The 25,827-nt window shown below is 45.6% G+C and overlaps 1 protein-coding gene across 14 annotated transcripts in view; it reads right to left on the bottom strand.

Moving 5' to 3' along the window:
- AFDN (afadin, adherens junction formation factor) overlaps positions 1-25,827 on the bottom strand; it is a 1,642,835-nt gene that overhangs the window by 1,285,804 nt on the left and 331,204 nt on the right. For all 14 annotated transcript variants that reach the window (XM_078648844.1, XM_078648846.1, XM_078648851.1 and 11 more), the window contains exon 7: positions 20,076-20,184. In XM_078648844.1, the coding sequence (XP_078504970.1) occupies positions 20,076-20,184 (109 nt within the window). The remainder of the gene's footprint in view (positions 1-20,075; positions 20,185-25,827) is intronic.

Here is a 25,827-nt window from a genome sequence, read left to right as displayed (position 1 = left end):
AACTCAGCAAAAAAAATAAATAAATAAATAAATAAGTGGGGTAGGGGTGTACAACCCAGCGAATGGGGAATCAGCCTTGAAAATAGATTTGCGGCACTCTCAGACTTGAATGAATGCGATTGACTTGAGAGGGCAGAGAGTGTAGTGCTTAATGAACCGGCTGAGCTAAACAGAACATATATTCCCACAGACAAGGGTATTGGCCTCACAAATGTTACTTCCATGACCTCAGGAAGACTGGCAGTTGATACAATTTCTCTAGTAAACAGTAAGGAGTATAAATACACCGAGCTACCGTCTGCCCCTACCTTGTTAGAAACATGTTCTGTTCCCGGCCCAGAAGCTCCCCCACCCGAACTATTAGGATATCACTGTATTAATATAGATCTAGAACCAGAGCTGGAGGACGAAACCCAAGGCATACTAATAAGCAGCGAGGGTACGTGCCCACTGGTAAGAAATGAGATGATTGGGTCTGAAGTGTGTGTTGTTGTATCTACAGTAAGCCCTAACTCTGAGAATGCCCCTGAGAGGGTAGATGACACTGATGCTAATTGTCATGAAGGTTTGCTAAATGAAACTGAACAAGAATTGTCTGAGGATAGCGATGTCAACCCTCTACTGAAGGCCCCGGATGGTATCATGGACAACGTGGGGAAACTGTTTTCATGGAACATTGCAGGGCTGTGCTCTACACTGGACTCTGGAGAGTGGCTTTGTCTTGTTAATTCTTTTGATCTTTGTATATTCCAGGAGACCTGGTTATGTGAACCATCCTTTGCGCAGGAATACTTGAACTACTCTGTGCCTGCATTAAAAGGTCCAAAGGGGAGACCAATGGGTGGTCTAACCATTTGGGTCCGTCAGTCCCTAAAATCAGCTGTTAAGGTAATAGAGACCAGCCACAGAGACATTCAACTAATCAGAATGAATTCTGATGTTTTGGGATCGCTCGACATCTACAATGTCTATGTGAGGAGTACCAGGGGTGGGAGGTCAGAGGTTTTAGCGGCCCTGGGCTCCCTCCTTGATTCTTACTCTCAAGATAATAATAGTGTCATTGCAGGTGACTTTAATCGAACATTTGAACCCTTAGCCATAGATGACGATTTCCCTGGGGCCGAAGAGGATTGGCATTGGAGAGTCCCAAAATTAGAGCTGAAATCAGTTGTACGGTGGACCGAGGAAGTGATTAGTATTAATGCCTTATGCTTTGAAAAAGGTTTAAGAGCTTTAAATGGAAGGACATTAAGTGATAAAAATGGGTCTATGACATTTGACAACGGGCGGCATAAAAGTAGAATAGATTATGTACTCTGTAGTTTGAAACTGTGGCCGTTGGTATGTGACATGGAGGTTGTGTGGAGGAGTGAGAGCGACCACAACCCTCTGTGTACAGAGCATAAATGGTGGTCACCTACCAATGGGCCTAGAGTCCCTACTACCCTTGCACCACCCTTAACTGTCCCTGCAAACGACATGCGTAGGTTAAGATGGGTAAACGTAGCGACCAACCAACAGGCCATTGCTAACATCAACACCGAAGCCGATAAAGCGATATTAGCCATGGAACATATTAATTCTTCAAGTTCTGGGTTGAGTAGCGTGGTTGAAATTCATGATACTCTTTTTTGCGCAATCAAAAACCACTTTTTGAAGCCTGTGAAGGGCAAGGGTGAGAGAGTCCTTAAGCATGCAAAATGGTACAATGCCCACTGCAGGGACGCACAAATTGCCTTAGGTACTGCTTTAAAGGGTAGGGAGACCATGGTTATCCAAGCTGCTAGAAGGGAATATAAAGCTAGTATAGTGAACGCAAAGAAAGCTTGGGATGAGCACCACTGGTCCGAATTAAAAAGAGCTAGTGATAAGAAAGATTCTAGACTGTTTTGGAGCATTGTTAAGTGGGGTGGTGAGGGGATACCTGAACCCCCAAATAACAATGTACCGGAAGAAGAGTAGGTAAAATGCTTTAGAACACAGTATGCCGTGGCAAAACAGGATACATCTCCAGCGGACATACGTCAAACCCACTCAAAAGATAACTCCTTCAGTCTCAAAGAAATTTTGGTGGCCTTGAGCTCTGTGAATAGCGGGCGAGCCCCGGGCCTAGATGGTGTTCCTGCCGACGTCTTTATTAACGACAAAGAACGTTGGTGTAAGTACATTTACCTTGTTATTAACAACATTGCTAGGGGTGCAGAGGTACCGTCATCTTGGCAGGGAGCAGTAATTATACCAGTGTATAAGAAAGGTGACCGATCCCAGCCCGGCAACTACAGGCCGATAAGCCTTATTGATACCATCCAAAAGATAGAAGGGCGTGTGATTGTGAACAGGCTCCTTGACTGGGCTGAGGATAATAATGCTTTGTCACCGTTTCAAGCGGGATTCCGTAGGTCCACAAGTACAGTGGATCAGGTATTCCGCTTTAACTTGCAGCAATGGAGGACCGTGGTGCTGGGCGGGGGTAGCCTATATGCGGCTTTTGTCGACTTACGGGCTGCCTTCGATCTAGTACCACGGTCGAAGTTGTGGTCTGTTCTCAAGAACCTGGGTGTTCCAGATGATCTATTGTCACTGATAATGCGGCTTCACGAAGTAACCTTTGCTAGAATCCAGGGGGTGGGGGGGTGGGGGTGGGGGGGGAGGGGGGAGGGGGCAGGGCATGGTGACACCGGATTTCCCGGTTGAGCGAGGCGTCCGGCAAGGCTGTTCAATGGCTCCCACTCTCTTTACACTGTTCATTAACGGTGTCGTATCCCGCATGTTATCTGCGAAGTTGGACGCTCCTTCATTAGCTGGTATAAAAATACCTATTTTAATGTTCGCAGATGACACGCTTATTCTATCAAAGACCCCAAGTGGTTTACAGCGTGCATTGTCTATCTTTGAGCTATTCTGCGGGGAGCACGGCCTAGAGGTCAATGTGACAAAATCAAAACTTATGATTTTTAATCCCCACCGCAGTTTTAAATCTAAAATTATCATGAATGGTCGTCCTCTAGAGGTGGTGAACACCTTTACGTATCTGGGTATTCACATCTCAAATAAGAGCAGATGGTGCCAACATATTGATATTGCAACATTGAGGCACAGGCAACTATCAGGTGCTATTAGTTCCGAGCATAGAAAGTCCCTGACGAAACCTGTAAAGCCTGCCCTTCAGGTATATGAAGCAAAGGCTCTTGGCTCCGCACTTTACGGTGCTGAGCTATGGGGTTTCGATAAGGTGACTGCTCTACAAATTTCGGAAAATAAGTTCTTCCGGGCAATAACTGGTGTTCCTAAAAGTACTCCCTTGCTGCCCCTTAGGTACGATCTGGGCAGAAAAGCGGTTACAGATTTGGCCAGGCTTCGACCGATTCTGTACTGGAGAAGGCTTTGGACCACGCCTGAGCTTTCCCACTATGCTGAGGGGTTTTTAGACATTATCAAAGCGGATATATTCCACAAAATCGTGTGGCTCAAATCGCTATAAGCAATTCAGATTGAGCTTGGAATGAGTTTGCTTTGGTCAGACCCAACTGGAGCAACATTCCCCACTAAAAGAGCTCTAAAAGAAATTTATTGGGAAAAGGTAGCCTCCCGGGGTTGGAGTAGCTTTAGTACAGGATCAATGGCCGAAGGATTCTTAGAGGCTAAGTTGTATCCTTCTTTGGAACCCTACTGGGATATCATAACTAGACCTGGCGATAGAAAACTTTTCTTTCAACTGAGAGCAGGTGCACTCCCCCTTAGATTTTTGACAGCTAAATGGGAAGATGGGTTGAGCGATAGTTGCCCTGCTTGTGGTTCCACTAGAGAAACAACTGGCCATTTTTTATTTTCCTGTACAGCTTATTCGGACCCAAGACGCGTATGGTTAAAACCGATGTGCAAGAATCTAGGGACTACCAGTAGTACAGTTGCCTTGCGTATTATATGCACTAGCACTGTGATTTGGATATCAATAGCCACTGCCAAATATCTTGGATGGGCATGGTCGATTAGACAGAGACTGCTAGTCACTTGACTATTCTCTGTCTGGATAAACTGCCAGCATGTTTTAACTACGTTTTTATTACAAAGTTGTTTTATCCAGGCGCTTTTTAACTTTTTATTACATTTATAATTGCTACTTTTGCATTGTATGAAAACTTTCAAAATTGGAACTGTACATCGAGTCAAACTGTAAATATTATGCTTTAGTTCTCAACATAATTGATTGTAAATTTAATCTGTACTTTTAAATTTAGGATGCTCTTGCTTTTATGAGTGAAATCTCGAATAAAGCATAATTTGACTTTGACTTTAATGACCGTGGCACTAAGCATATAGGCGTAACTTAAAGAAAGGCGAGTAATGCATTTAGGAGTACCAACCCAATTAAAAAGTCAAAATCTAACATCATAAAAATCCTGCAACTATTTGCTAAAATATAAGAGAAAATTTTAATTGGAAACAATGCAAAAACAATTAAAATCCAATAGGAGAGTATGAATTTTTGCAGTTTTGAGGCAAAAAATGTGCAAAGAAAATGTAAAATGGCAAGCATAAGTTACTGTTTGCAGTGCACCGTGACCTACATGCAATTTCATGCTGACTGCAAGTAGGGTATTTCAGATAAACCAAGCAGGTCAAAGATTTTACCGCCCAACTTAGTTCTGAAAAGGAAGTCAAACTCCTCCAGCGTGGAAAGGTAGAAGGATGAATCCGTAAACGTCCTCTTGACGTTGGATAGCTGTTGCTTGAAGCTGCAGTGTAGCCGTTGATTTTGGCAGGAAAAGCTCTGAGTGGGAATATTCTAAACTTTCACCCTCCGAAGTCCTATGATACTTTTTGCTCCTTGCCCGGTCGAGTTCTACCTTTTGATTTAGTCTGTTTTTTGAAGCTCAAAATCTTTCAGTGGTCCAGTGGGGCAAGCCTGGAAGTTATATCCAATGAAGTCCTCTCAAAATTGAACACTGTTGCCTCCAGCTCCTGAGGTCTTGGTAGTCCAAAAATGCTTTAGGACCCAAGCTTGCAGACTTATGAAACAGTTCCTCTTGGTCATTTCTGTGGCTCCTAGGACCTCAGGGACAGCACTTAGGGTCCAGGAGTTACTCCAGCATAGGCCACGAGCAGGATCCAGTCCAGGTCCAGTTCCTACTGGTCAGCCGCAATCCAGAAAATAGGCTTCTTGTAGTTTATAGTGTCCCTGTAGCCACATAAGAGTTCAGCCACCTGACCCTTGGAGCCCATTCTTAAGTCCTGGATACAATGTGAAGAAGGTCCAGGTTTTATAGATTCACGGTGGTAAAGAGTAGGTTTTATACTCTTGATTTTCATGGGTTTACACTAGGGAATTTAGTACTGAATGTATATCTTTATTTTTTGGGAAGATATTTTTTTATTCTTGTTGTATCATTCACTTTATAAATGTTTCAAACAGTGATTATGGGACTAAATTTTGTTTTGTACTCTTTGATGTCTGTTTCCCTTCTCCATATTCTGCATCTTTTATTTCATTGCATATTTTATTCATGAACTCGGTTTTCTGTTTTTGGACTCATTTGTGGAATTTATTAAATGTTTATGTACTTTTGAAAAACGTTTAATAAAGAATTGTGATAAACAAAAAATAGGATGGCCTTAACAAACATACAGCACAAAAAAAGGGAAAATAAGAAGTCTTTTAAGGCCTAGTGCCTCAGTCTTTCTACTGTTTTGTCAGGGGGTTAGTTTTTCACTATGTCTGCACTCTCTCCAATTATGGTAGGTTTATATCCAGAGATGGTGTTGTGTTGGAGGCTGGGTGAGTATAGGGGTGAATGGTGGGAATGGATCATGTGGGATGATCTGGGGTTAGTGTGGGATTTGATGTTTATGTTCAGGAACAGGTGGTTTTAGATCCTAAGGATGACTGGAAGCTGTTACCATCCTTCCCTTGCAGGATATCTCTAGAGTGGATTATAAAAAGGGCAGTAGCTAAGCTAAAATATCAGAGTCTGTGTAATAGCATGTCATTTTTAGGTCTCGCCTGAGCCAGCGCATGCGCTGCCCTGGCGAGACATTTAGTGTGTGGGCTTTAAAAAACAGACCACAGCTTTTTGCCTGGCATATCGCGTGCAGCTACAAGTACAATGACGAGCAGAGGCGCCATCTGGCTTTCCTCTCTCGTCATAGTGCGCGCACATCGCACACCACTCGCCAGCCTGCTTTCACTTTTGCTGTTGCGCATGCGCACCACTCGTGTCCTTTTTTTTCTTTTCGCATGATTGTTTTCTTTCACTTTCGCAGCTTCACGGCCGCGTCACTTTCAGCCGAGGAAACAGATCTTGTCAGTTTCATCCTTACGTAGCCATCTGTCCGGTGCCTCCTCCTAGACCGGTCTTCCTGTTCCTCCACTTTAATAACCCGTAGTCTTCTCTCTTGGAACTCGTAGTTTGCACCATCTATCGGACCTGTCAGTGTGCAACCCCCTGAACTGACAAGTGTGTCCTGCTTTGGAGCCATCAGTCATTCTTATTAGTCTTGGGTGTTAAGTTGGTTCCGCAGAACTGCCATCATAACCTTCTTGAGCGGTCACTCACTGCTTAATTTCACCCTTTACCCCCTTGATCTGTCATTTAGTTTTTCTCTCCATCTGTTACTGTGTTTCGCCCCCCCACCCCCTCCGGCCTGAACGTGACCCATTCACAACCACCCTGAGTTGTTATCCAGCGTGTCCCATCAGGGTGGCATGTCTGTCCGTCTCCCAAATGCCCAGTAGACAGTTTGCGCTACCTCCGATCCCGTATTGTCACTGTGCGCTTCCTTGACTTGTCACTGTGCGCCCCTTAATTCCGAGAGCTCTCTTTTGCGCCCCACCTTCAGCGCAGTCAATTTCCTTACGCATCCGAGCTGTCAGTCTGCTTACCTCCCCCGTAAAGCATTTACTGTGAACCCACTATCACCGGAACAGCACCTCTGCATATTAGGGCTTTGCATCTGAGTAGTTACTTTGGTGCTGAAAATAGGGAAAATAATAATCCGGAATTTAATATATTGGGGGTCAAGGGCTGACAGCAGAAAGAGAGCAGAGTCTGACAGTCATATACATTTATTTTCTAAATACCTTGGGCATAAGAAATTGTCAACGAGGACAAATGTGACACTTAGTCTTTTCTAGCTTACTTGATAACAGGTTTCATTTTAAAATACTTTTCGGGGTTAAGGCACCTCCAGCAGAGATCTTTGTGTACCCAGCAAGTTCCATACTATAATAACTGTAAGGTAACTTTTTTTTTTTTAATTCTTTTTATTGTAGTAGTAAAAACAAACACGGTCAGCAAGTTACATAATATTTGAGTCTGTTACGGCACCAATGATACATTGACATTTTAGTATATTCCTCACATTCAAAGCTATAGAGAAAACAATGTTATTCTATGTCTTCTGAGCCAGACTGTGGGGCATACGGAGGCTCGCAGATGTTTCCCCTAAAGTCATTCCAGCATGTCCATATTTCCCCCCATTTTCGAGGGCACCCTCTTGCTGCGTACACAGTCTTTTCTTGCAGCATACACCAATCCATGTCGCTTTGCCATGTAAGGTAACTCTTGTGGCTATGCATTGCTGGAGCGATCTCTGTGCAGTATAGTTATTGAATTCTGACTCCTTGTAACATAGCACCCAGTGTTAATGTACCTGCTGCCCAGCATAGTGTGTAACATACAGATTACCGATTTTTAATTTATTTTGCTACCTTAGTGGTTATTGCTTGTTTTTTCAGAGATCCTTTTTTGTATCACATTGTATTAAACATTTTGCCAGAACATCGTAGCCATAGCATCTATATGTGGGTATTATTCTTCTGAACCAGTACAATAGCCATAGATCCATATAGATCCATCCAAATAGATCCATCTCTATTGTGAAATGTTAAAACAACTTTTAGCTAATTTTCTTAATAATAAGCAGTCTTGGTATCTTCAACTCTTTTCGGTGATCCATCAGTCAGGTTCCTTCTCTTTCCGATATAGCCTCCCGGGATTTCCAAATGTCTTATGGGCAGGATGTCTCTTTCAACAATGTACTATAGATGCAGAGCGCGTTTTGCATGAGGTTGTCTTTCTGCCAAGCATTCGTTTTGGGGGGCTACTCCTCTGCCCCATGACATGTCCGCCCTACACATCCCCATTAACGTGCAATACCTACAAAAGTTCTAATACTTTTCGTGACTAATTTCACGTATCCATGGAGTACTATTAGTAGCATGGTCTTCAATGATAGCTCTGTAATCTAGTGCACTATCTGAAAAAGCTGATTACAAAACTTCATAATCATCGGACGTCTCTATGCGCAGTGGAAAAAAATCCGCCGCTGAGGCGGATCATCTACAGCAGTCAGCATTTTCACTTCCACAGCATTTGAACATATTAAGCAGCAAGAAGTACAGTGTGACACGCCAGTGCTGGTCACATTATAGCGCTTTTTTGCCACACCATCCATTATCCATGTTGCCTCTGCCCCGCCCTCCCATCCTCCAGCAATAAAGAACAAGCATTGGCATAGCCAATAGGTCTCGCCGTTGGGATTTTAGAAGTGGTTAGTTACCCAGCACAATATCCTTGTGTTGCATGGCTAAACACTTATAAGGTCCCAACGGCAAGACCTATTGGCTATGCCAATGCTTGTTTATCTTTGTTGTGCTAGCACAAAGTTAAAGGTGAAAACCCAGAGCTATGAAAATTAAAAAATGGGGATGCGCTTTTACTTGCCGAGTCAAAAGGCTTTGCTCTAAACCACATTGCCGTGAGGGGAACGGATCCACAAGCTCCAACATCGCCATGGGCTTGCCTTAACCCACCATCCAGGAACTTCATTTCCCAGCGACCCCAGGCCAGCGCACCAACGTCACCTAAGGGCATGGAGCCCTAACAAAAGCGCTGCTGGCATCCCACAGTGCGGGACGCGCTTTTACTTGCCGTGAGGGGAACGGCTCCACAATCTACAACATCGCCGTGAGGGGAACGGCTTGCCTTAACCCACCATCCAGGAACTTCATTTCCCAGCGACCCCGGCCGGCGCACCAACCTCACCTAAGCGCCCAGAGCCCTAACAAAAACACTGCTGGCATCCCGCAGCGCGGGTCTAGCCCGGGTGAAGCCCGAGCCAAGGGCGGGCCCGTCCTTGCCCGTCAGTGGCCAGAAGAGGCCGGGCTGGACCACCACTCTGTCTCCTGCCCCTTTGCTGTGGTCAACAGCGGTGATACCCCTCCTATTGTAAAGGTACTGTGAGCCCCCTCTCTTTTTCTTTTGCATCTGTGTGTCGGACTGAGCAGGACATAGATTGTTGATACCGGACGTTAACCTTACGAACTGCCTATCAACGTATGGAACTTTGGGCGCATGGTCTATTGTACTATATATTGGCCAGCTCATGGTGTTAGTCTTTGTCCTAGTCTTGGTGCCTGTTTCCAACTGTTTACACATTCCATTGCTTTTTCCTTCGTTGTTACATACTTGAATCATGGGTAAAAGAAAGTCCATGGAAGGCAGTGGGGGCGGAGGAGAAGAGAGCAATAGTGGTAGACAGCATAAGGGAAGAAAAGCTAGAAAGGTATCCAAACAAGCTGGTAACAACTGTGTAATGGACCGAATTGACATGCTCATAGAGGAGTGTGAGGATATGTTAGCAGTTGAACCAAACTTGAGAGCAGGCAGGAATAAAACCCTGTCTAGACCCGCACAAATTAGTAGCAGATGCATAAACCAACATGTCGCCATCCCGGCTATGTTTCATACAACACATAAAAAAGGGCCGCTCCAAAAATTGGCGAGGCAGAACAGAATCAGGGAAAGACGGGTGTCCCATCTACCAGTAAGCCCCCCCCCTCTAGCCTCCCCAACCATAGTAGATGATACCAACCTCCCCAGCCCTCCTATTACTATGGAAGATAATAATCCCCAACATGCCGATCCCCTAATCATATGTAGAAATAGGTACACAGTGCTTTCTAATACCACTGAGGAAGTGACGCCCCAGGTATCCGAGGCACTCCTAGTAGATACAGCAAGGGCGGTTGAGACTCACACTGCAGACCCTCAGGAGGCTTTTGAGCTGGTGCAATCATTAAGGGCTGAAATAGGGGTTATGAAAGTGGCGATTGAGGATCTCTCCGCAATGGTTAGACTTCTAATAAAAAATAACCCTTTTTGCCCTGAATGTGCTAACATCCGACACAAAAATCCCTTACCACCCAGCCAAACTCCTAACGTGGAGAGCGAAACTGTTATGCTTCAAAACGGTGGTGCGAATACAGGCGACCGGTTGTATTCTGAGGTGGCAAACACCAAAAAACTGGCCCCATTATTATCCACCTCCATTGGGGCGCACAATACTAACATAATCGACACTTCCTACCTCATTGCAAGCCCAAACATCACAGGAAAACCAAAAGCCCATCCTCTGGGCGGCAGAGGGACCCAATCACTCCAGTTTAAAAGTCAGCAGAATAGCACCCACAGGGGGTGGGGGGGACATAATGCAGACAAAGTACATACCCTGCACAGAATCTACATGGTGAATGTTCCTAAGATAGACACCAGCAGAGGCACAGAACATGCGGATTCGTTCACAAATAAAGCCATACATTGGATTAGGCACGTTAGGATCAGGGCACGCAGACTTTCTTCCCCTAACTAACTGACAGACAGACTGTATTGAACTCACCCTTAGCAGTAAGGACCTAGTCGACAATCTTTTTGCTCTAGAGTTCCGTACATGTTTCCCGGACGCATCAACCATACAGTTCAGACAGGCTCCTCGGGATAGCCAGCCAAGGGACACTTTGGGACAGTTGTCATCAACACGAGTGAGTTGTTCCACACTGGAGAATATTGATTGACTAGGAGGTTCTTTTTTAACATTGTTATACTCCTTTTCTCCCCTGAGGCGGAAGCCGGGGGCCCTTGAGCACTCTTGCTCCTTTCAATTCGGAAACGAACAGGACTGATTGATCCAAGCTTTATTTTTTAAAAAACTGTAAATATTTTAACCAGGCCGATTTTAGAGGTCCTGTTGGCCTTACCTTGGTGCAAGCATTATATTGCCCAGGGCGGCCTCATACCCCCTCCTCAGCTGGGAAGCCTCGCTAGTTCGGGCGCTCGGCGCTGAAAGCATTTTGGGCGCCATCTTGGGTAGGGGTAGGATCGCGGTCTAGTTGATCGGCGATCCCACCCTCTTCACGCCCCTCACACTGGATATAAACGTCAAAATCCCCCGTCCGCGCAGCGGGCGGGCGCAGCGGGCGCGCCGGTGGCGCGCCGAAGGCGCGCCAAAGGCATGCCCGTCTGCGCCCGTCGGCGACCGGACGGGACCAGGGGCCATACCCCCTGTGCGAGGTGATACAGAGCGGGGCAGATCGATGAGGTATGACGCTATCACGTTAAAAAACTTAATGCCTCCGACCAATCACATCTGTCAGCACTCTATCCTCCCGGACTCCTCACCCGGGATATGTCTACACTGTAAATTTTCACTGACCAGCTACTTAGATAACTCCCCTTCTAGCAAAATCTATAAAATGTTTCTTCTAAACTGCCGGTCACTGACTAAACATGCCACACAAATGTCACTCCTGCTGGAGGAAAATGAACCAGATGCAATTTTTCTGACGGAGACCTGGTTAAGAGACGCTACTGATATGGATATCACCTCTATTCTGTCAATGGGATATACCTTACAGAGATTGGACAGATCAGAAGGTAGAGGAGGAGGCCTAGGCATCCTTCACAAAAATCAATACCTCTGTAGAACCTCATCGGCCGATATCTCCAACTGCGAGAGCATGCTATTCACCCTTGAACTTTCACCCACAGATTCATTCTCTGGTGTACTTATCTATCGCCCCCCCAATCAAATAGGGGATTTCATTGAATCACTCCAGTTAAAAATAGCTAACTCCGTGGTTAGTAGATCTAATTTCTCGGTACTAGGAGATATAAATATTCATTTAGATGATCCTAGCAACCCCATGGCTAAAGCATTTCTGGACAGTATGGCAGCCCTCCAGATTACACAGAAAGGCTTTGTGCCTACGCACGAAAAGGGCCACCTTCTTGACGGTGTTTTTAGCAATGATAACAGATTAGAAGTAGGGACCCCACTACCTCTTACCTGGACAGACCACTGTCTAATACCTATTCAGTGGACTACAGCTACGCCAACTCAGTCCTCTCCTCGTACAACCCTTCTTGGAAGAGACTGGTCCAAAGTCTCCCCAGTCCAATGGGCCAATTTACTCTCGGCCGCTCCCCCCCAAAGGGCAACAGACCCTGCAGTACAATACGAGAACTACATCAAATGGCTGTGCACAGCTTTGGACTCTATCGCACCAATCAAAGTTCTTAAGGAAAAAACTAAGTCCAAGGATTCACCTTGGTACACTTCTGAACTTAAGGAACTAAAAAGGGTATGCAGAAGATCCGAAAGAAATTGGAGGATTTCCCGTAGTAAGGAAGACAAAACCACACACCTTGAAGCCATTAAAAAATATAAATTAGAAATCAGACGAACCAAAACCTTATACTTCAAGGAAAAAATTCTAACTGCATCCAACTCTTCTAGAGAAATCTTCCAAATAGCAAAATTCCTGGTTGACATCCCCTTGGTTCTTGCTGATCCGAGCACAGCTCAGGCCCGCTGTGAAAGCCAAGCCGAATACTTCCACAGCAAAATACAAAAAATTGCCTCTGCATTTAGCTCACCTAATTTATCCCAAGATACTGGAACCAGCTTATCTAATATCATGACTCCAAAACTAGATGAGTTTCTACTGCTGGACGAGAACTCACTTGCAACCATTATGATGAAAATAAAATCCGGATCTCCTACAGACCCTGCCCCTCCCTATCAGTTAGTAAAAATCGAGAACATTATCAAACCTGTCATTCTCAATATATTAAACTCATCTATTTCCACAGGTTCAGTACCTACTGCATGGAAATGTGCTCAGGTTAGGGCTTTGCTGAAGAAATCCACTCTAGATCCAGGGAATATGGCCAATTATCGGCCTATTTCCCTCCTTCCGTGGATCAGCAAACTCCTAGAAAAACATGTCAATTCATCCATTACTCAATTTCTAGAGAACCATCATCTCCTCCATGACTCCCAAGCGGGCTTTCGCCCAAAATTGGGAACTGAGGCGGCCCTCCTGGCGGTAACTGAGCTAGCCAGGAAGCAAATGGATCAAGGCGGCACTGCAGCAATTATGTTGCTTGACCTCAGTGCCGCCTTCGATACTGTTAACACCAATATTCTTCTTCACCGCCTCAATCAGATCGGAATTTCTGGCAAGGCCATGCAGTGGCTCCAGTCATTCCTGGAGAATCGATCTTTCAGGGTAGTTGAGGGTACTACTCATTCCAAAGTTTGGCCCCTGGATCAAGGCGTACCTCAGGGCTCTTCATTGAGCCCTACCCTTTTTAATATTTACATGCAGCCACTAGCCGACATAGTGCTCTCTTTCGGCATAGATATAATAACCTACGCCGATGATACACAGTTAGTTGTATCCATGAATCAAGCAGACCCTTCCCCGTCCAACCTAAGTAACTGTTTGGTAGCGGTAGCTCAATGGATGGCCACCTCACATTTGAAATTAAATGGCGAGAAAACTGAGCTCATGGTGCTGGGTAACCCAACCATTCCCAGCCCTCTGTCAGATTGGCCACCTTGCATGGGGCCCACACCCCAACCGAAATGCCACATAAAGAGCTTAGGCATTTGGCTGGACTCCAACCTTAGCTTTATGCAGCAGGCTACCATTCTTTCTGCCACATGCTTTGGGCTAATGCGCATGTTGAGAAAAGTGCTGCCTCTTCTTCCTTTTGAAGCCCGCAGAATAATGGTTCAAGCCATTATCCTGTCCCGTCTGGATTACGGGAACTCGCTATATCTGGGTGCCCCCGCACTCACAATCAAAAAATTACAGGTGATCCAGAATGCTGCAGCTCGCCTCCTGCTGGGCCTCAACAAACGAGAATCAGCCACCACCGCCCTGAGGAAACTGCACTGGCTCCCTGTCAAGGCTAGAGTGCTATTTAAATCTCTTTGCTTTATGCACAAAGCTATGTGGAAGAATGCCCCTACTATGATCTGTTCCTTGGCAAAACCCTATCTTCCTCACAGATCCCTAAGATCCAGCACTGCTTTTCTGGCTACGGTTAGTAAAGTTAGACGGACAAGATGGGGCGGACGCTCCTTCTCCTGGAATGCCGCGAAGGAATGGAACTCCCTGCCCACCTCCATTCGCAGTGAACCTAGCCTTCTAAAATTCCGGAAGGCTCTGAAAACGCATCTGTTCATTTAATCTCTTTCTTTTTCAGTATGACGGTACTTAGCGCTACGAGGCCTCCGGGTTGTTTGCGCTTTACAAAACCCGATTAATAATAATAATAATAATAATAAATGTAGGTGACACGGGAAACTTATTAAAAAAAAAGGGGTGGATCAATCAATCAATCAAGGGATTTGTAGAGCGCGCTACTCACCCGTTAGGGCCTCAAGGCGCTGGGGGGGGGGGGGGTCGCTACTGCTGGAAGAGCCAGGTCTTGAGTTGCTTCCTGAAGGCGATATGGTCCTGTGTCAGCCGGAGGTGGGTGGGGAGGGAGTTTCATGACCTTCCTCCGGCGGTGGCTTTGCGAATACGTGGGATGGTGGCAAGGGCGAGGCTGGCGGAGCGGAGCTGGTGGGTTGGTGTGTAGAATTCAAGTCGGTTGTTGAGGTACATGGGGCCCGCGTCGTGGAGAGCCTTGGGTGCGTGGGTGAGCAGTCGGAATGTGATTCTCTTGCTGACGGGGAGCCAGTGCAGATTCTTCAGATGGGCAGAGGTGTGGCTATGGATGTCCAGGATGAGTCTTGCCGAGGCGTTCTGAATGCGCTATAGTCTTTTCTGGAGCTTGGCTGTGGTTCCGGCGTAGAGGGTGTTCCCGTAGTCTAGGCGGCTGGTGACGAGGGCCTGGGTGACCGTCTTCCTGGTTGTGGTGGGGATCCAACGGAAGATTTTCTGGAGCATGCGCAGGGTGTTGAAACAGGACGATGATACGGCGTTGACTTGCTTGGTCATCGTGAGGGAGGAGTCCAGGATGGAGTCCAGGATGAAGCCCAGGTTGCGCGCGTGGTCTGTGGGTTTGGGGGCGGTGCCCAGGGCAGGTGGCTACCAGGAGTCGTCCCAGGCAGAGGGGGATGGTCCGAGGATGAGGACTTCCGTCTTGTCTGAGTTCAGCTTCAGACGGCTGAGCTTCATCCATTCCGCGAAGTCCGTCATTCCTTCCTGGAGGCTGGCCTTGGCGGGGTCGTTGGTGAGGGAGAGGATCAGCTGTGTGTCGTCGGCGTAGGAGATGATGTTGAGGTTGTGTTTGCGTGCGATGGCCGCGAGGGGGCTCATGTAGACGTTGAAGAGGGTGGGGCTGAGCGAGGAGCTTTGTGGGACGCCGCAGATGACTTCGGTAGCCGTGGACCGGAACGGGGGGAGGCGGACTCTCTGGGTTCTACCGGCGAGGAACGAGGTGATCCATTCTAAGGCCGCGCCTTGGATTCCGGTGTCGTTGAGGCGTTGTATCAGGGTGCGGTGGCATACCGTGTCGAAGGCTGCTGAGAGATCCAAGAGGATGAGTGCGGTGGTTTCCCAGTTGTCGAGCATAGATCTGATGTCGTCGGTGGCTGCGATGAGGGCGGTCTCAGTGCTGTGGTTTGCTCGGAAGCCGGACTGTGACGGGTCGAGGAATCTGTTTGTCTCGAGGAAGATGGAGAGTTGTTTGTTGACCGTCTTCTCAATGACCTTGGCAGGAAACGGGAGGAGCGAGATGGGTTGAAAGTTCTTGAGGTCCGTTCGGTCCGCGGTGGGTTTTTTCAGGAGGGGGCTGGGTTTGACGTGCTTCCAGTTCTCTGGGAAGGTAGCTGATGCGAAGGAGCTGTTGATGACGTCGCGGAGTTGGGGTGCGATGATGGATTCGGCTTTGTTAAAGATGTGGTGTGGGCATGGGTCGGTGGTAGAGCCGGAGTGGATGGTGCTCATGGTGCGGGCGGTGTCTTCGGTGTGACCGGGTTCCAGGTGCAGAGGGTGGCGGTTGGGTTCGCTGGTTCGGTGGTTGGGTGGTTGGTCTGTGCGCCGAAGCTGTCGTGTATGTCCGAGATCTTGCGGTGAAAGAACGAGGCAAAGGAGTCGCAGAGGTCTTGCGAGGGTGTGATGTCGTTGTTGCAGGCGCTGGGGTTGGAGTGCTCTTTGACGATGCTGACCGCCAACTACTTACCACTTTGGTACTGACGATGGGCACGCCGGGCTCTCGGGTGCGATTACCACATCTCCATCCCCAAAGGAATGTTGCAGGGAAGCCTGCTGTACGCATCCTGTGGACCTAGTGGGTCCATTGTCACCTTGTAAAAATCCCAAACGGGGCACACTTTTATCATGGAACATAGCAGGGCTGGGTTCAAAGTTACTTTTCCCAGAGTGGCATGTTTTTATTACATGCTATGATGTTGCCTTTTTCAAGAAACCTGGCTCACGGCTCCACAATTCTGTATAGGATATTTAAACTATCACATTTCAGCCGTGAAAGGGAACAAAGGTCGCCCCTCAGGGGGTTTGACAATCTGGGTGCGACAAGAACTAGGCATTTCTGTAGAGGAGCTCCCGACTAGGAATAATGACATCCAGGCCTTACGCCTGAAACTCGACCCCCTGGAACATGTAGACATTTACAATGTATATGCGAGAGGAATCGGATGTTATAGCGGCACTCGACAACCTCCTCGATAAGCTCTCAGTAGATACTAATGTTCTCATTGCGGGTGATTTTAACATTACTTTCGAGCCCCTTGATAACGGGGAAAATAACCTCCTTGAGGAAGAAGATGTGCAGTGGGCCATACCGAAGTTGGAGCTCGCTCCTATAAAAAAATGGACCGATGTGGCCATACAGATTAACTCTATCTGCCTAGCAAAGGGCCTTCGTGCTGCAAATGGCGGGACCCCACTAGATAGATTAGGGGCAAACACCTTTAGCAATGGATCTATGGCAAGCTGTAATGATTATATATTGATTTGCTTGAACCTATGGCACTTACTTGGTGATATGGTAGTCATGGATCGGTTGGAGAGTGACCACAACCCATTGTGTGCAACCCTGGGTTTGTGGCAACAGCAGATATCTACACAGAACAGGTGTGACCCTCACCCTGGTGATGTAGTCCCCACCAACGACATGAGGCGCCTAAAGTGGACAAGATTAGTAGAAAAGCAGGAATCCCTGGCTAACATCACCAGGGAACTAGATAATGCCTTGCTAGAACTAGAGTCCACCACGGCTACGAACGCACCACTAGAGCTTACCACCGATATTCATAACAAACTCTTTACCCTGCTGCGCTCACATTTCCCAAAGCGTTGCAAGCCAAACAAGCCAACAAAGAAGAAAGCCTGTTCCTGGTTTAATAAGGAATGTAGGCAGGCTAGAGAATTACTTGGGGAGGCTATCAAAAAGGGGGAGCCTGCTGCAGTCCGAGCAGCCAGACATGTCAATAAGAGCACCCAGAAAAAAACATGGGACGAGGAAAGATGGCAGGATCTCAGGGAGGCGTGCTGGCGGAATGATAGTAAAATGTTTTGGAGCATAGTAAAGTGGGATAGAGGAGGCCAGCCGGAACACCCACATAATCATGTAGCACAGGATGATTGGGTCAAATTTTTTAAACCACAATATACCCGCACTGATAGTGTACCAAATCTGAACTATCCAATCCATGTACTATACGAAGAAGATGCCTTCAATAGCACCAATGTCATTGTAGCATTGGGAACTGTAGAAGGAGGGAGGGAGCCTGGCCCCGATCGCGTCCCCGCAGACATGTTCCTATACGACAAATCAAGATGGAGCAGGTACATCCTGCGGCTGGCCAACTCTGTTGCAAAAGGAGCCTCCATACCAGACTCGTGGAAAGGGGCAGAAATAATTCCCATTTACAAAAAGGGAGACAAAACACAACCAGACAACCATCAGCCTGATAGACTCCCTACAAAAGATAATGGGTAGGCTAATCCGTAACCAGATCCAGGAGTGGATTCACGAGAATAATATTTTATCCCCCCTGCAGGCAGGCTTTCGGGCATATACCAGCACCATTGACCAGGTGTTTCGATTCACACTGCTGCACTGGAACACTGTGACCCTGGCCATATGCTGCCTTTGTTGATTTAAAATCAGCATTTGATCTTGTTCCCAGTTCCAAACTATGGGCAATCCTGTGTGAAATGGGGATCCCCCCCAACCTACTCACACTAGTTATGAAATTGCATGAAGAAAATTATGCCAAAATTCGTTGGGGTTCCCAGGGCATGGTTACCAGCCCCTTCCCAATAGAGAGAGGTGTCCGTCAGGGTTGTGTGCTGGCTCCGACCCTATTCTCCCTGTTTATCAATGGTATTGTAAATCAGTTGGAAGTGGAGTCCACCGATGCCCCCTCACTCACTGGCATCAAAAAACCAATTTTAATGTTCACTGACGACACCGTTGATCCTCTCAAAGACCCCGAGTGGTCTCCAGAGGCCCCTGATAATCTTTGAAGATTTCTGCACCTCTTGCGGTCTGGAATTCAACGTGTCGAAAAAGAAATTCATGTCTTTTAACCCCCATAGAACATTTAAAAGTAAAATACTAATGAACAACCGCCCACTGGAGCAAGTAAAAGCATTCACTTATCTGGGGGTCAATATCCCAGGTAATCTAAAATGGAAGCAGCAAATTGACCTGGCAACGCTCAAGCATCGACAATTGTTTGGAGTGCTAATTCGGGAGTATAATACTTCAATGACCAAACCAATTAGCCCAGCGCTTCAGGTATATAATATGAAGGTGGTCAATTCTGCACTTTATGGAGCAGAGCCCTGGGGGTATGAAAATCTGTCCGACCTTACGATCGCTGAAAATAAGTTTATGCATAATATCATAACCCTTCCTCAAAGTACACCAGTGTGTCCCTTACTCTATGATCTAGGTAGAAAGTCTCTGGTTGAAGTAGCTAAACTACGCCCCTTACTATATTGGTGCAGACTTTGGACCACACCAGAATTGAATCACTATGCTGCGGGCTTCATGGACGTAATAAGGGCTGATACATTTCACAAAATAAGATGGCTGAGAGAAATTCGAGATGCCCTAATAAGCATAGGCATGAGACCACTATGGGAAGATCCAGACTCAACCTGCTTTCCTTCCAAAATTATCCTGAAAGAAAAATATTGGGAGATGATCACGCATAAAACATTAAGAAATAGTGTGTCATCGACACTTACAGGAGATTTCTTAGAAGTCAAAATGACTGCGAGCCTAGAACCATATTGGGACGTAATAGCGAAACCATATGACAGAAAATGATATTTCCACTTCAGGGTGGGCTCATTGCCGAATAGAGCTTTTACTGCTAGGTGGCCCAAATCATGTGATAATATCTGTCCCTTTTGTCAGACTCAAGAGGAGCCGACAGCTCATTTGCTATTTGTCTGCCCAGCCTATGCCGCTCCTCGGCGGGCATGGCTTGTGCCAATCTGTAAATCACTTGGAACCAGAAGGAGTGAAGAAACGGGAAGAATTTTACGTACAAAAACTTCTATCCCAATTATTACAGCTGTAGCTAAATTTTTAGGTTGGTCATGGGCCATAAGGTCACACTCCCTCTCCACCTAACTTACGTTACTTTGCACATGTATTTGGAGATCAAATACTACACATTGGCCAAAATGTACCAAGCTTTGTATTGTTGGCCCCACATGCTAGGATCACAGCTCAATACCTCATAGAAATGATTTTTAATGCTGCTTGCTTTTAGTGGTTGTTTTTAGCGACACCTAGTAACGGTTTTTTAACGTAATTTTATGGTTTAAAAAAAAAAAATGTTATGATGAAACAAACGCGCATTTAAAAAAAAAATTTGAATGGCAACATTGTTTAGCTCCTTTGCACATTGATAAGGAATTACCTTTTCAGTAACATGTTTTGTATTTCGCTTTTATGACTAATTGTCGAATAAAGCTTTTTTGACTGACTGAAAAGAAATTATGAGAAAAATACCTTGGTCACTTGGCCAATCTCGAAATATCTGGAGTGGGCAATCATCATCATCAAGTATTGCCTCCTTCATTGCTTTATCTGTTTGCTGCCCAACAGGAAGGTGCGTCACCTGAAAGGCAGAGAGATTGTCAATGCATCAAACTCTGGCACTGTGTTAATACAGTAATCAAAAAAGCTTTATGAAAAACATTTCAACTTCCAAAAGTGATTGTCATAGACAAATCCACTCACTATTACTTGATTGTATCGATTGACTGTGTAAGTTCTACAATATCATAAGTAAACATCATATTGCTATAGCAGTAACTACTCAATACATTTCAAGGAAGACTAGTTGAAAATGTCAATGGGGGTGCTATTCATTAGAATGGTGCTTAGCACGTATTATTCACTGATGTGTAATGGACTCATGTCAGATCCCATTCGAGTGTGGGGGTGGGAGGGCACAGGGAAGACAGGGACTACAGGGCCCCAACTGTGGGTATTTAGGATGTTTGCCACTGGTGTCCTGGGGTCCAGTCCTACAATGGCTCTGCAAACTGGGCCAAGTCCACACCAGACACTTAAGGCTGTTGAAACCAAGAAGGCAAAGGTTTCTCATGGGGGCAGTGTGGGGGTAAGAGAGCACAACTCAATAGTCAATCACCAGACAATATTGTATGCAGTAGTGCTTATCTTTCGACTAAAATTAAAGTACTTTAATCACACAGCATAAAGTACTACTATAGATCGTAATTATGGGAATAAGACACAGGGTTTGAATCCTTTAGCAATCCTAAGGCAGGCATTACACCCTTTTGGTATTCTTTATTCACTAACAGTGTACTAGTCTATAACTCTAGAGCATAACACGGGACAATGCACTGATTGGGCTCAAGTGCAGTGCTCCCGAACACGCAGCAGCAGCTGTTTGATTGTAGGGGCTTCAGCCTCATTTGGAAGGTGATGGCTGACAAAGATCAGTGAGGCAGGATACACAGCTGCACCCATCTTTAACAGCTGTAGCCTCTCTCAGCCAAGTGCAGACACTTGAATAGAAAGGTGCACATTCAAGGCTGATCTAGAATAGGTGGATGTCTCTAGCAGGTGTAGCCTCTGAGCCGTTCAGGGCACCCAAATAAGTGGTAAAGGGTTCAGATACCAACAGTGGAACCACTAGTCTCTCAGTCACACAGCAGTCTGCCGATTACACATGTTGCCTGACAAATTCTAAAGCTTTGGTGCAGGTTTCTGAAAGTCGGCAGCGTCTCCCTTCACACACTGGTCGCTCCTGGCTTCACTCCCTCATAGTCGATTGCTTTATCTGATGGTTCCCCATGACGGGAACATGCTGGGCTTCTCCTCCTGGACAGTGTACCCTACTGTTGGGCCAGGCATACTCCTTCCCTCTCTAGGCAAGCAGGCAGGCTTCTAGGCAGACTGTCAGTGATTCTAACAGGAAGTGCAGACTTCAGGTGATGTCCCTTACCTCTGAAAGAATAGCTGACATGGAAACACCAGTGGTCCTTTGGAGTAGGGAGGTAAGAGAACAATAAAATATAGACAGAATCGTGGCTATATTTGTTTAGACCAATCCAGCCGGACAGAGGTCTGATATTTACTTAATTCAAATAGCAAGGAGTATTTACAAAATGATGCACAAGGTAGGGCACAAGCCTGTACCCCACTAATCACACAATAAGATACTTACACAGGAAAAACCAACAACAGGGGGCTTGTTAGGCAAAAGCTCAGAGTTAGTTGCACTTATAGTCGTGATAATGTCAAAGTACAAAAATAATAAACCACAACACCTTTACACATCTAGAAGTGACTTGACTTCAGTCGCGATCAAGCATGAAGTAACAGGCATCCTAGAGGCCATTGTGCTGTGGAGCGCCAAACCCTTTAATTTTCCAATTGACGGAATAACTTGCCGATTCTGGTAACGTTTTTAATTCGTCGTCACACCCCACTACGAGGCCCACGCTGCCGTAATAGTGAGAGGAAGACTGCCAAATCCAAGCTTATGGAACTGAGTCCTAGTTCCTCTCTCTCTGGCAATTAAGGCTACTCTTAGGCAATTATTATGTCCTGATGATGATCGGCATGACCCGAAAAGCGGATCGAAAGGCAGTTGACACCCTTCAAACAACTTATACCTATTAATATGTGTACTAGATGTGTAAAGGTGTTGTGGTTTATTATTGTTGTACTTTGACATTATCACGACAAATGTTAAGTTAGCGTAATGAATAATTTTATGGCCAAGGGGGATCAAGTTGATAAACTCTCCTGCAAAGCCTAACGGGCAGGATACAAGGACTCTTGAAAACAAACATTGGGCACTGGGTGAAATGATGAAGCCTAAGGCTTCAACTTCAACCAACTCCTCCACCAGAAAGGTGGTACATTTGAGGGAGTTTTTAAACGTAATTGCCACTCCTCCACCTCTCCTTTCCATCCCATCTATATGTAAGCAGAAGTAGTCAGGGGAAAGTGTTAATTGGAGGTCATGGCATGATTCTTCATTTAACCAGGTTTCAGTCATGAAAAGGGCATCAAGTTGGTCTTCCTTTATCAAACTATAGATGTCCAGTGCATGCTTTGGTAGGGGGCGGACATTCATTAGTGCAGCAGTGAGAGTCTCTGGGAAATTTCTGTGCTCCCTTCTTCCACATATTCCAAGGTTTTGAAGGTGAAGCAGCATTTTACAGGTGCAGCAGCAGAGAGGCACCTCTCCTTTCAGAAGCTTAATGTAAGCAAGGTGGAAGGCCGTAACTTCAACAGTCTCCGAGGTGATATAAGAAGGCATAGTCGCTAGGGCTGGGCGAAGTCAGGATGCGGATGGGCGCAGATGGGCTTGCCTTAGGATCGTCTTTGGAGCGCATGCCCGCAGCCATCCTAAAACTATTGGTGACTGGACCACTAAAGCGCTGCCGTCAAAAGATGGCGCCTCGCATCAAGCCTAGCCTCTAACTCCAGCCTCTCCCCACCGTATCTCAAAGTGCGCATTTCAAAGCAGATCAGAAAAGTGTGGGGCAGTGAACAGTGACGGCGCAAGGTGAGAGTGATTTTAAAGCTTAGTGCCAATTTCGGCAAATGCAGCTTTAAAGCGTTTAGTGGTAGAACAATGGTAATGCTTGTAATAATGGGAGGTGTAACTTGATTCACAGGGTGACCGAGAACAGAAATTTTAGACTTGTCAAAATCAGATTCATTCAATTTTAAAAAGGAAAGTTCATATTTAAATTTAAGGCCTTTTTAAAACAATTTCCCTACGATAAAAATCAAAGTATTGACAGAGTGCAACAAACATAAGCATTAAGCCCTCCTGTCGTTTACTGGAGCTAGCCTTCTGGCATGTCAGCGCAGCAGCCATCGTTACACACAGTAAAACTATGGGTGTCTGAACCACTAGAATGCTGCCGTCAAAAGATAGCCCCTCGCAGTAGACTGAGCCCAGCCCCTAACGCCGGTCTCGCCATGCCCCAAAGCGCGTGTTCAAAGTAGGTATTTTTCCAAAGATGAAACCCCTCCATTACACCAGCCTGGGCAATGAAGACAAGAATGGCTTTATTCCAAAGACTGGGCAGCCAAACCTACATTTGACAATTGACATCAATGAGTTTTATACTCTTATAAAATTGAGAGCAGCAGAGCTAAGTGGTCTGTTCATAATGTAGGGTAACCTGTTGCACCAAGACGTCTGCAAGCTCAAAGGACAATGATGATCTCAGACAGCCAGATACCTAGAATGCTTGTGCTGATACAGAGGGGCTAACAAGATCAAGAAATAATAAGGGACCCACTTTTGCTGCAGTAACTGTGCCTAACAACAATCGCAATCTGAATTGCTGGGTGAGAGAATAATGCATAGATGAGGCCTATTCATCCATTGTGTGCCCATGTAGGGCTATCAGTCTCACTTGCAGAGGTATTAAGTGTTTAACTGCATTTAAGCTTAGAAATAGGCATCCCCCTCAACAGCGATGCTTTATAGAGCTTGCCCTCCATGGATGCGGTATAAGCTAGTATTTAAAAAAAGGAAAGGAAGTGGTTCAGGTAGCTTTCAGGTAAATGCCTCAGCAATTTAACATTGATTAATTGCTTCAAATTATAACATAGTATTGGAAATTGAGTATCCATAAATCAGAGCACCCACCTATGCCACCCCCAAGACAAGGAACAACCAGAAGATGTAAAATGTGGTGAGAAGCCAAAGTTGAGGCTTCTCCAGCAAGTATAGAGGGTAGACATGGGGGATGGATGAGCAAGGGGGTGTTGCAAGGTGACAAATGTTAGGTACTGCACAATAAAATAGAAGATATGAGCTTTAGGAAGCAAGGACAGAGGTAAAATAAAGATTAAAAAAACATCTATGCATATCGTACTGCTCAACAAGTTATCTGCAACAAAAACTAAAGCGATAAAGTGGAGAAAATATGATGGACAGCAAACAAATGGTCTTGTAATACTACCATTTGAAGATGAAGCCATTTAAATAACTATGTGAATCTAGTGATCTGAGATGTTGGAGCAGTACGGTCACCATCAGAGTGCGCAGTTTGAGGAGACATGGAGATTATACATAAAATAGGAATGGCAGAATGACGAAAGTATCTGAATGAGCGTGTTAGTTCTGTTAAATAGCATAACTCTTTTGTAAGTGATCAGTGAGGACCTTAAGTTAAAGGACGTAAGCATCTACATTATTCCTAGCTCTAAGTTACAAGTCAGTTCAGGGGAACAGCCCTGCAACGATTGCCGTGGCACAACTTTAGCTAGTTTGAGAAAACGGGATACAGAAGGCAAGCCTGCCCTGGGAATGGTCCTCATTTTAATTAAGGTTGGAGATGCCAAGCATCCGGATATTCAAGAGTTACTGGATTTTCAAGCCGCTCAACCAACCTCCCATCAATGAAGGCCATTTAAGTTAGTCTAAATAGCCTTCTAAATGGACTTTAATTTGGGACACAGTACGTTTTCTGTTTGCCAAGACAGCCAACGTGCCTATCACTGAGAGATTAATACAAAGATGGCAGTGCTTACATGACCTTGAAACTGCAAAAATCTGAAAAAGGCTGATATAAGGAAATAATGGTCAACAACATAAAACATTTTTAGGTAGCCTAGTCACTGCAGCATGTTTGGCCAGGTGAGTTATTCTAGCCTACCAGATTACACAAAACTACTCAAGCGTCTGGAAAGTTCAAATCACCCACTAGCTAAAAAAAAGTAAGGCAGATTTGGACTGGCAAACTTCACATTTCGTTAAACTTACTTGAGATGCCAAAATTATTTTGTTTTGCTTTTTAAACTCCCAGCTGTAGCAAAAACTTCATTGCTACTACAGTAACTAGAGTTACTATGTTGAAAGTCATATTAAATTTCCAGTCTCTACAATATCACACAATGTTAACAATGTATTTAAACTAGATAGGCAAAACATTATCTGTGTTGTTTTTTAATCTCTGGATTTAGTAACCTACCAGCCATTTCCAGTGCAAAAACTATTCAAATGTTTTGATGTTGCTGTCTCTGCATTGTTAGTTATGTATTTCTTCATTAAACATTGGTAATGTGCTAGATGAAAATCAAGGAGCAACATAAGTGCAGTGGTGGGTGGTGACCCTCAACAGTGGAGCGTTGTCGAGCTGAGCGCCAAACCCAGTGGCAGGCAGTGAAATAAAGCAACAATGCCTTTAGGCTCAAATTTAAAAGCTCTCAATCAAGGCTCGTTAACAGATTTTATAACGGGTCATGACAGAGC

This window comes from Lissotriton helveticus, chromosome 6, assembly GCF_964261635.1.
Source record: "Lissotriton helveticus chromosome 6, aLisHel1.1, whole genome shotgun sequence".
In the NCBI taxonomy this organism is placed as follows: Eukaryota; Metazoa; Chordata; class Amphibia; order Caudata; family Salamandridae; genus Lissotriton; species Lissotriton helveticus.
This window is presented reverse-complemented; position numbering and strand designations above follow the sequence as displayed.